The sequence below is a fragment of the Silurus aristotelis genome, assembly GCF_946808225.1.
Source record: "Silurus aristotelis genome assembly, chromosome: 27".
Lineage (NCBI taxonomy): Eukaryota > Metazoa > Chordata > Actinopteri > Siluriformes > Siluridae > Silurus > Silurus aristotelis.
This window is the reverse complement of record NC_139600.1, coordinates 10,742,195-10,754,452: the sequence shown is the minus strand read 5'-3', so window position 1 is coordinate 10,754,452 and position 12,258 is coordinate 10,742,195. Positions and strand designations below refer to the sequence as shown.

The window sequence follows — 12,258 nt, the reverse complement described above, 5'->3', positions numbered from 1 at the left end:
TTGGGGTAGGGTTAGGTTCAGGGTGGTAATGTTATGGTAAGGGTTAGTGGTTAGGATTGTGTTTAGGGTGTAAAGGATAGATATTGGTGTGACTGTTGTTAATGTTAAAGCTGTTGTTATTATAGTTGTGGTTGGTGTTATTGTATATTTTTTTCCCGTTTTCCTTATTGTGATTTTTGGTGGGCACGCGGGTTTTGTTGCTATGGTATCCAGCGCGCGCTTCAGCGTGATTGGGGCGGGGCTTGTGGCGCCGTTGACTGACCGTCTCTCCATCGCCCATCTTTAAACGGATCCCGTTAACCGGAGAGCCGCGTCTCTGTGTCCGTCCCGTCCCGTGCTGCTGCTGCTGCTATAAAGTGTTAGAACGGATTCAACTCTCGGGTAAGTGGCGCTTCTGTTTCTGGTGTAAAGTTCAGGAAGGTGTTTCCTCCGACGTGCGGCGAGTTTGTTCGGACACTTTTGTTGCACAGCCCTGTTTCGGTGTATAACAATGTAGCCGCGGCTAACGCTAACTCCACCGGGGGCCCGTCTCTGTACAGATCACACTAGATAACACAAACACTCCGTCTTTTTCACTCCTGCATCACTTTCATTTACACTTTCCTGCTTCGTCTACTGCACACACACACACACACACACACACACACACACACACACACACACACACACACACACACACACATTGTTGTGGTTGAAAGTGTCGCAGATCATGGACCTGTTGCTTCACCGGTCCGAGCAGCTGAAAAGCGGATTGAGCTGCCGAGCAACGGCCTTTACAGCCTTCAGCTTCAGAGAGAAGCAGCACAGTGATCCTGGTGTTTCAGTCATTACCTAATAATAATAATATATTTACACTAAATATTTATATTTACTCAATAAACCAATCTAATACAAGAACAGGTCGCTATTGCAGGTCACTATAATACACTGGTATATAACTCACTGTAGAATGAATCATAGTTTATAGTACAATATTAGTAAACTATTATACTTACAGTACATTATAAACAGTATACATGCGTTATATTACATTAGATTTATAGCTTTATAACGTAGTCTGCTCTAAATATATGATCAAACTTACTACAATAGTTTATAGCACAATATTAGTAAACTATTATACTTGCAATACATTAAATACAGAATATATACTTCATATTACATTATATATATATATATATATATATATATATATATATATATATATATATATATATAATGTAATATGAAGTATATATTCTATATACCACTATATCTATCTATCTATACACACACACACACACACACACACACATATATAGTGTTATAACTTAGTCGACTAATTATATCATATTATTATTATAACTTACTACAGTTGTTCATAGCACAATATTTGTAACCTATTAAACTTACAATACATTAAATACAGAATATATACTTCATATTACATAATGTAGATTCACACTGAAGGCATCAAAACTATGAATTAACACATGTGGAATTATATATGGAATTATATACATAACAAAAGTGTGAAACAAATGAAAATATGTCATATTGTAGGTTCTTCAAAGTAGCCACCTTTTGCTTAGATTACTGCTTTGCACACTCTTGGCATTCTCTTGATGCCTACTTTGAAGAACCTACAATATGACATATTTTCAGTTCACTTTTTTGTTATGTATATAATTTCATATATAATTCCACATGTCTTAATTAATAGTTTTGATGCCTTCAGTGTGAATCTACAATTTTCATAGTCATGAAAATAAAGAAAACTCTTTGAATGAGCAGGTGTGTCCAAACTTTTGGTCTGTAATGTATATATATATATATAAACACACACACACACACACACACACACACACACACACACACACACACACACACACACACACACACATATATAGTGGTATAACTTGACTAATATTATATTATTATTATAACTTACTACAATAGTTTATAGCACAATATTAGTAAACTATTATACTTACAATACATTACATACAGAATATATACTTCATATTACATTATATATGTAGTGTTGTAATTTAGTTATAATAATATTATAATTATTATCTTTATTATTATGATTACAAATTTCTGTTTAATACTACAATATTTAATTTCATCTTCTCCCGCTTATCCGTAATTCGGGTCGCGAGGGCAGCAGTCTAAGCAGATTCCCCAAACACTTCTCCAGGGATCGGGCTGTCAAGGCCCCCGCCTTCGACTGCTGCCCAATCCTCTCAGCACCGGTCCCTTATGGTCCCTCCTGCAGGTGGTGAGCCCACGGGAAGGCAGCCCCACGTCGCTCCGACGTCACGGTCCTTGATTTATTTTTCTCGTAAGGGTCCCCTGGAGCATAGAGGGTTAAGGGCCTTGCTCAAGGGCCCAAGAGTGACAGCTTGGCGATACCGGGGCCTGAACCCCCGACCTTCCGATCGGTAACCCAGTGCCTTAACCGCTGGAGCCACCACTCCCCCTACTAAAATATTATAGTATTATAACAGACTATACTATATTATTTATATGATACTGTTTGTTTTTGCTTCGCTTAAAAAAGTTATAGGTATAACCCACTTGCCAACTCGTAAGTGGTCTTCTATAAACATTCGACCTCAACCCTATTGAACTCTAGGCCTCTTCAACACACCTACATCACTACCTGAGTTTACTAACACCCACCCTTGTTTCTGAATGAGGACAAATCTACACAAGCACACTCCAAAATCTAGTGGAACATCTTCCATCTTCCCAAAAGATCAAAATATAGACTAATTGTGGAATGGGATGTCAATTATTTGTCCATATAGTGTACAATGCGTATAGAATAAGTATATACACTGTAAAGTAATAAACCATGTTGCCACTAGTTTTATAATTTCTAATATAATAAGTTACTCCAATAAGTATAGTATACGGTACACTGTAGTAGTTACGGTACGGTTCACTCGTTCTCTCCGCGTGTTCGTGCGAATTCCTTCCTCTAACTTTCTTGAAACTATGTCTCTCAAGAAAGTAAGTTCTAGTAACAATGCTGAGAAGAGGAGGATGATGTCCGTTAAATTAAAGCGTGAAATTATCGAGAAACACGAACAAGGTACGCGAGTGAAGGACTTGGCCAGGCAGTACGAACGTTCAACTTCTACGATTTGCACGATTTTGAAGCTTAGGGTTATAACGCCAGCCAAAAGTGTTAAAATCATTTCTAAGCTCCGGACGTCTGTCCATGAAAAGATGGAGAATCTGCTGTTGGTGTGATTGATGGAGAAGCAGCTTGTAGGAGATAGCGTAACAGAGGCTATTATTATATCTTTACATACTCTTTCTTATTGTTTTTATACAATATTTGTTATTTAGAAATGCATTTTCCTTTAACATTAACACCCTAAACCGAACACAACAGATTAAGGGCATTCAAAGTATTTTCAATGGGAAAAATTGATTTGATGTGCGAGCAAATTGAGCAACGAGCTCGGCCAAGGAACGAATTAAACTCGTAGGTCAAGGTACCACTATATATATAATATCATGGCTGTGAAAAAGCAGATAGCCTGCACTTTGCAATATGTTTTACTGTATGAAAAATCAGTTTTATTTTTAATTGCTAGTTACCCTTCTGACACCAACAGTCTGACAGCTTTCGATTCCGATGGTTTATTTAGTGGCGTTTAAAAAAAAACGCAGCCAGATATTTCTAAGAATTATTGCAAAGATGTTGAAATTGTTGTCGGATTGCATAAATCAGTAGATTATTGTGATAAATGGCCCTGTTTCGCATTCCTGAAGCCTGTGGAATGTTACACATCGTATCATAAACCTTAAATGTCAATGTTACTACAATAAGCTGTATGCTGAAAAATGAACACATTCTGTGTATATTTATTTCAAACTCAAGTAGGTGTATAGGTTGCCAGTGTCATTTGATGCCGTCGCACGCTCTAGAAAAAGCCCTCGTTCTTGCTCTAACACTGAAATTCATGCTGTATGAGGCAACAAACCTACAATAAAAGGCTCCTTAGGAGAGTGTGGATTATCAGCTCTGACTTAAACAGACCTGGTGCTTCTCCTAGGAGCTGATATGATAACAGACATTATCAGGCCCCAGGATAAGAGAGATTCCTCAACAGGGGTGTTAAAACAGCAGATTTGGAGGGCAGCAGCAGTTCCCTGCATGGTTTAGTATTATGGTTTGCTTTTATTCTGTCAAATGTCAGCCTTCCCCTGGAAAAATAGAGCTTTGAGCACAGGGGAAAAAAAGCAGTGTAAAATGTCCCACTTTTCTCACAGCGTTATTTAAAAGTGTGTTGTACCAAAGCGGCGAGTTACTGTAATATATATGTAGTCACATAACCAGATATATAAACAATAGAGATTTGTAGATGTGATAAATGTGTTCTAGTGACTTTACCATATTGAGATGCTGTTGTTGTTTTATTACAGGTGTCTTTTTTAAAGATTAAAGACGAAAAGGATGATTGAAACAATCGGTATGTATCATTATTGCCTTTATAACACACACACACACCACTCTAGTTTTCTGCTCAGACTCAACCCCTATGTTTCATAATTATGCAAAAAAACAGATTTAGGAAACATTTCTATCATTTTTATCCTTTGAACGTAGGGACACTAGTGTGTTCCTAACTGCCTTCTGGTTAACTTATAAGTCATCTACCAGCAGAAATGACGTCAATTGAGCCAAGGTGATTATGTGATAATTAACTTGCTCTGAATGCGCTTCAAACCAAACGTTTCTTATAAGGTTTATGAATTATTGCTGAATTTTTCGTGACCTAACACTACCAGACGGAGTTTTTTTTTTTTTTTTTGTCAAGATCCAGGTTTAAGGTAACTTCCAGTTGATTGGATGTCTCTGCTGTTTAAGACTTTAAATCAATTCTACCGGTTTTTGATTTTGATTTATTTAGCTTTCAATAGGGCTAAAGAAAACGCTACCATTACCTCCCCCAAGTGAGACAGGCACTAAAACACACTCTGACACACTCGTTCACACTCAAATCTCTGTAGCCAGTCCACCTACCAGCATTTTTTTGACAGTGTGATGAATCTGGAGAGGGAATATACTGTATATTTTTTAAGTGAATAATCGAATAATCTGATTACAAAAATTGCTGAAAGTTTAAGTTTTGCAAAAAAAAAACAATTCGTTAAGTCCGTTTAACTATACACGGAGCACCGTGTTTCCCTACGGACCATTATTACCGACGCACCACCCGCTAAACTCTAGCGTTTTCGACGGGTAACACAGAAGCTGCTGCAGAATGAAAAAAATGCATGAACGGGGAGAAAACAACGAGGGGTCAAAGAGTACGTTTGGGATTATTTAGAAATTAAACATTAAGGAAACAGCACACAGCGCGGTTACCGTTTTTTAAAAAAAGTCATTCGAAATTGATTTTTTTCTATTTTGACATATATACAGCGCAGTCATAAAAGTTCCTCCGCAGCGGCCATGTAGAGCAGGCAGAGGAGCACGTTTCGAAAGCCGGCGATAAACACACACGCATTAAGCACGCGGAAAATTTCCAAGCAGCTTCGCTTAGACAAGAAAACCACATCCTGTGCGAGATTTAATAAATAAGCGCATGAGTGAAAATAATTGAGTTTCATTAAACGAATAGTTTCCCATAACCTACTCTACTGCAGAGGGACTCTTTAAACGCAACCCGGATTTGTATTGTGACGTAACATGGCTATAAAACGCACTAAATTGGTTTAGATTTCGACGATATTCTTGTGTGCAATTCTTAATAAAGAAAAAGAACTTCTTATCCGATCACCCGATTAACTGACGGAATAATCGTCAGAATACCCGATTACTAAAATAATCGATAGCAGCAGCCCTAGAATATACACAATCATGGGGAGAGCATCGAAACCTTCACACAATCATATTAACGCAGTGTTTATGTGAGGAACTAATGCAGGTAAGTCTATTTCACCGATTTCCAATAAAACTAGCGCAGTCTTGCCTTGTCTAGTCCACTATTCCACCAACATTTTTACTCCCCCGATTTGCATCTTAGTAGTAATCTAAACAAAAACACACCATTCAGCCTGTTCCGCCTTTTCATTCCACACCAAGTCCAAGAAAAGGGTGTAAGCATCCAGCTGGAACGTAACGCCATAAAATCTGTGTAATCCAAACGACAAACACTGAACAAAACTATATACTGTGTGGCCAATTTCATGCCAGTTTTAAGAGCTATCTCTAAGCAGACAGTGGGTACCCAACATAATTGTGTGAGTTTGTGCTGATGAGTTTGTATGAGGAAAAGCTGCACACAGGAGGAGTTTCGGTGTTGTTCCAAACCCGCTCATGTTTACCGCAACTGTAGCAGGAGCTGTGAGTTGTTATTGGATTTCCTGTCAGTGCTTTGTGAAGAGGCACTGAGAGTGCTGTTAAAGAGCTCTGACAGAAAGACCCAGATTTTCTCTCACACACACACACACACACACACACACACACACACACACACACACACACACACACACACACACACGTACAAGTACACTGCTCGGGTTTAGTCACGCTCTATGAGCACAGAAATGGCATCCACTGATCCAGATTCTCCTGCATTGCTACACGAACTTGTGCACCTGGATACATCAGAGTCAAGATTGAGGCACCTAGCTGGGGCTTGGCAGGCAAACACACACTTACACACACGCACACGCACATATTTCAGAGGTCTTTTGTTTTTCATTTTTTAGATCTCAAGCCTAGAAATATGTGTATGTGTGTGAGCTGTGTATGAACTTTATCATTCTCTCTCTCGCTCTCTCTCTCTCTCTCTCTCTCTCTCTCTCTCTCTCTCTCTCTCTCTCTCTCTCTCTCTCTCTCTCTCTCACTTATTCTCTCTCAGTCATTCACTTCATTTTCAGCTCACCTGGTGGGATCTATTGAGGATAGGTAGTGTTACCCAGGAGGTATCCTGCGCTCAGATTCTATTACTCAGTCCCGGCACGAAGCCTCCTGCAGCTACAGAACATGACACAGACACACACACACACACACACACACACACACACACACACACACACACACACACACACACACACACACACAACCTGCAGAGTAAAGGGTTTGCAAACTGTGCAATCTTTAATATTCTGGTCACTTCAAATAGTTGGCACATTCAATCAGTCAGTGCAAATAAAGACAAAACGCAATACTGTTCTTTTGGGTTTTTTTTCCACAATCGGTTTTGGCAGCTGCATTAATGTTATTTCAACATGTCAATGAATTTCTGAAAACCCATATAAAAAAACACATAAAAAGGATGAATATATATGTCTATATGTGGCAAAGCTCGATGAGTTTATGTTTTTCTAATAAGAAAAGTTATGAGTAGGTATGAGTTTTGTGTTTGTTTCTTGATGGAGACATATCACTGAATGTGTTTGTGTGTGTGTGTGTGTGTGTGTGTGTGTGTGTGTGTGTGTGTGTGTGTGTGTGTGTGTGTGTGTGTGTGTGTGGATGATTGACAGATACGCAGCATTGTCTGCAGGCAGTGGAACGACTGCAGGCTCGTCTGAAGGAGAGAGGAGGTGATGTACCTTCTGATGAGAAGCTGAACCTGCTCAAATCTGTCCTGCAAAGCCCTCTGTTCCACCAGATCCTTGCCCTCCAGCGATCAATACAACATCTTAAGGAACAGGTAGAAAGGCTACATTGGCCCCAACCATGTATAAAGCTATATATGTTTGTGTGTGTTTGTGTGTTTGTGTATGTGTATATATTCACTTACCTATCCAAATCATTGAATTAAGGTGTTCCAGTCACTTCCATGGTTACAGGTGTATAAAATCAAGCACCTGGGCATGCAGACTCTCAGTCGCTTCTACAAACATTTGTGAAAGAATGGGTCACTTTCAGGAGCTCAGTGAATTCCAGCGTGGTACCGTGACAGGATGCTGCCTGTGCAATGCGTCCAGACGCGATATTTCCTTGCTACTAAATATTCCACAGTCAACTGTTAGTGGTATAACAAAGTGGAAGCGATTGGAAACGGCAGCAACTCAGCCACGAAGTGTTCCGCCACGTAAAATCACAGAGCGGGTCAGCAGATGCTGAGACACATAGTGCACAGAGGTCACCAACTTTCTGCAGAGTCAATAGCTACAGACCTCCATGTGGCCTTCAGATTAGCTGAAGAACAGTGTGTAGAGAGCTTTATGGAATGGGTTTTAATGGTCGAGCAGCTGCATCTAAGCCTTACATCACCAAGTGCAATGTAAAGCATGCCACCCCTGGACTCTAGAGCAGTGGAGACGTGTTCTCTGGAGTGACGAATCACGCTTCACTGTCTGGCAATCCGATGGATGAGTCTGGGTTTGGCGATTGCCAGGAGAACAGTATTTGTCTGACTGCATTGTGCCAAGTGTAAAGTTTGATAGAGGGGGCTTATGGTGTGGGGTTGTTATTCAAGAGTTGGGCTCGACCACTTATTTTCAGTGAAAGGAACTATTAATGCTTCATTGTACCAAGACATTTTGGACAATTTAATGCTCCAACTTTGTGGGAACAGTTTGGGGACGACGCGTTCCTGTTCCTACATGACTGCACACCAGTGCACAAAGCAAAGACCATTATGACATGGATGAGTGAGTTTGGTGTAGAAGAACTCGACTGGCCCACACAGAGTCCTGACCTTAACCCGATTATTCATCGACCCTCGGGATATAATTAGAGAGGAGACTGCGATCCAGGTCTTCTCGTCCAACATCAGCGTCTAAACTCACAAATGCGCTTCTGGAAGAACGGTCAAATATTCCCATTAACACACTTAACACTGAACCTTGTGGAAAGCCTTTTCAGAAGAGTTGAAGCTGTTACAGCTGCAAAGGGCCAAAATCATATTAAACCCTATGGATTAAGCATCGGATGTTACTCAAGTTCTTTTGCATGTGAAGGCAGACGAGCGAATACTTTTGGCAATATAAAGTGTATACATGAAATTCTGTGTGAAACTGGGAAAATCTGCCACAGAGACTTTTGTCAAAGAACATCACTGGTCGACAATGAGAGATCTGGAAGACCTTCAACGAGCTCAACCAGAGAAAATGTCGAAACTATTTGGCAACATGTGCATGATGACTGCCAGAGAACAATCCACATGATCTCATTTCCGCACCCACCCTACTTGCCAGATTTGGCTCCTGCGGACTTCACCCTCTTTCTGAAGATGAAGATCCAAAGAAACATAGATAAATAAAGTTCTTTCTTGTAAACAAAGCTAGACTTGAAACTTGTTGATACCACTTCGTAGAGACAGACAGACAGACAGACAGACAGACAGACAGACAGACAGACAGACAGACAGACAGATAGACAGATAGATAGATAGATAGATAGATAGATAGATAGATAGATAGATAGATAGATAGATAGATAGATACGAATTATGTTTTAATTTACTAAATAAGTGATATCTTTATTTCAAGATTCAGGAAAGTTTGACTAAATCTCAGTGCATTATTTCTTAAGAACAATAATGATACTTATGTCTATCATTGGAGTCAGATTAAAAAAATTTTTTATGCAACAGTTAAACTGAGAGAAAGACAGATATGTCATATCCATATCATCTATCCACCTGAGGTTATTATCGGAATCCAATAATCTGAATGACAATGGTGCACTTTTTTTTGCTTGTCTAATATTGAATATATCAGAGGCAGATAATTCAGTAACCCAGTGTGCATGGGTCCACACTCACCAGCACATAAACCCGCACATTTATGCAATTATCCACTTAGCCATTCACGTGGCAGCGGTGCATTTAATACAGTCGAGCAGATGCAGGTCAAAAGCTTCAGTTAGGGTTCACATTTGAATCACGGAAAAAAAAAAAACGTGATCTCATTGAGTACAATTCTGGCAAGGTCATTGCAGCCAGACATGAAATTGATGACGTCCGGGGATTTTCAGGTACAGCACTTTCAAGGGTTTACAGTGAAAGGTGCGAAAAACTAAATTTCATTCAGCGAGCCAGAGTTTCTCAGCCGTGTTGAGAAAAGATGTCAGATGCGTCCACTTTTTCTAACTGTGGTGAGAAAAAAAGAACACACAAGACATATAAACCTTGAGGTAGGTCAGCTATGACAGTGAAAGAGCACATCAGGTTTCACATCCTGTCAGCCTACATGACAAAATATTCAAAATGCAGTCACTTATTTGTTATGAAATACTTAGCATCAATTTTCTAAATGCATGATCTCGAGCTACACTGTCATTTCTTTCTCTACAGTGATGAGAAATAGTGAAACAGCATTGTGACTCACATTTCCAACCTCAGATCAACCGCAGATCTTTTATTCAGGAATGCGAACAGTTCAAAGGGTGTCCATTTGTACAGCTAGAATTAACTCTAGACTTTTTCTAGGCTCCACTTGGGAAAAGTCACATTCGCACAAAAGTGGCCAAGAAACAATTTTTTCAGTGTTGAATTCCAATTTGTTTGTTTAGTTCTTTTCAATTCAAATTCAAATTTTATTTGTCACATACATATTTATACAGAGTATGACGTAGTAAAATGCTTTTTACGGCTGTCCAACTTGTAAACATGAAAGAAATACAATATAAGTAAAAAAAATTAGAGTATGGTAATGTAAAAATAAATAAAATAAGTATAAAAGTATATTAAAATCTAATCTAATCTGACTATAAGTATAAGTATGAATGGAAAACAAACAAACAAATAAACAAACAAAAAATTTTTTTTTATTCATACTTATGATAAAAAACAAACAAACAAATATATATTTTATTTTTTCTGTTTTTTATTTTTTCATTTACACTTATAGTCAGATTAGATTATATTTTAATGTCCTTTTATACTTATATATTTTTACGTTACCTTACTCTTTTATCTATCTATCTATCTATCTATCTATCTATCTATCTATCTATCTATCTATCTATCTATCTATCTATCTATCTATCTATCTATCTATCTATCTATCTATCTATCTATCTATCTGTCTATCCAAATAGATACACACTATCAAAAAAAAGTATATAGATGTATATACATACATGAATTAACATAAGGGATGGATGGATATGTACAGTATGACAGAAATACAGGTTGTAGTGACAGTGTGATCACCTTCACCACAGATATCGTCACAAAGCCGCTTAACAGAAATTAGCGATATAAAAGCGTAACAATTAAACATCCGTAAGAACATTTGGAGGAGAAGCTAGAGCTAGAACAAAAGTACATGTGAGATGAAACAGAAAAAATATCCGCGCTAGAACAGATCCAAAAATCATAAAGCAGACAAACGTGCAATTATATTTGATTGTATTCCAGAACACCATGTAATACTGTCTTTATTGTAATTGGTATAATAAAGGCTCATTGTGCTAGAATACCGAACCGTTGAGTACTGCGTGTATCACTTTGTATCATAGCAAGAGCGTAGTTTCCCGAAGTTTCCAGAGCTGCCATGAAAGTCTCACTTCACCGAGTAAATGAAACTATGTTAGGTATGTTGGGGGAGGCTTGCAGTGCAGGAGATTAGAGCTTATCGACTTGCTGCGTTTTCTTTCTCTCTCTCTCTCTCTCTCTCTCTCTCTCTCTCTCTCTCTCTCTCTCTCTCTCTCTCTCTCTCTCTCTCCCTCCCTTACTCATTTTTTCCTCTCATTTTCTTCTTTTACGAGTTGTCATCTATAATTTTAGCACCGAGGTCAGAATGAAGCACAAAATCAGCGTTATTCGACCACGATTCGCCCGTCAGTCTAATAAAAGTTAATTGGAGCCTTGAACATTGAACAGCATGAACATTATTCCAAATCATCCCTAAGATTTTTATACGGTTTCGAGTGCCTCGGCGTCAGAGTCGTTTTTAAAGCATTTGGCAGCCGAGCAAAAGCTTAATCAGGATCTTTTTTTGTCTTAAGGTTTATAATAACCCACAAAGACCTGGCTTTGTCTTTGTCCCCATGGTGACCAGACCACAGCGAGAGGTCGAGAACGGGGACAACAGTGGCAGAAATAATTTGAAAGCCTGAGCAGAGCCGAATAACGAACACAGGCCCACTCGATTTTAGCGTTAGATCACAGTTCTTCTCCTGGAGGGTACTCGATCAGGATTTTTAATGTATTATAGTAAATATAATGAAGCGCGATTTAACATTTAACACTCCAAGTGGAAAGTGTGTAGGGCGCAGTGAGATGTACGGAGCATGAAGTAATTATAAAGTATAAGAATATGAATGTAGGCTGTGAGACAAAACAATCG

At 38.8% G+C, this 12,258-nt stretch overlaps 1 protein-coding gene across 6 annotated transcripts in view; it reads left to right on the top strand.

The window, feature by feature from the left end:
- Positions 1-247: 247 nt before the first annotated feature.
- Positions 248-12,258, top strand: part of mpdz (multiple PDZ domain crumbs cell polarity complex component) — a 45,190-nt gene continuing 33,179 nt past the window's right edge. For all 6 annotated transcript variants that reach the window (XM_083532449.1, XM_083532448.1, XM_083532447.1 and 3 more), the window contains exons 1-3: positions 248-381; positions 4,426-4,472; positions 7,498-7,667. In XM_083532449.1, the coding sequence (XP_083388575.1) occupies positions 4,457-4,472; positions 7,498-7,667 (186 nt within the window). In that variant the 5' untranslated portion in view covers positions 248-381; positions 4,426-4,456. The remainder of the gene's footprint in view (positions 382-4,425; positions 4,473-7,497; positions 7,668-12,258) is intronic.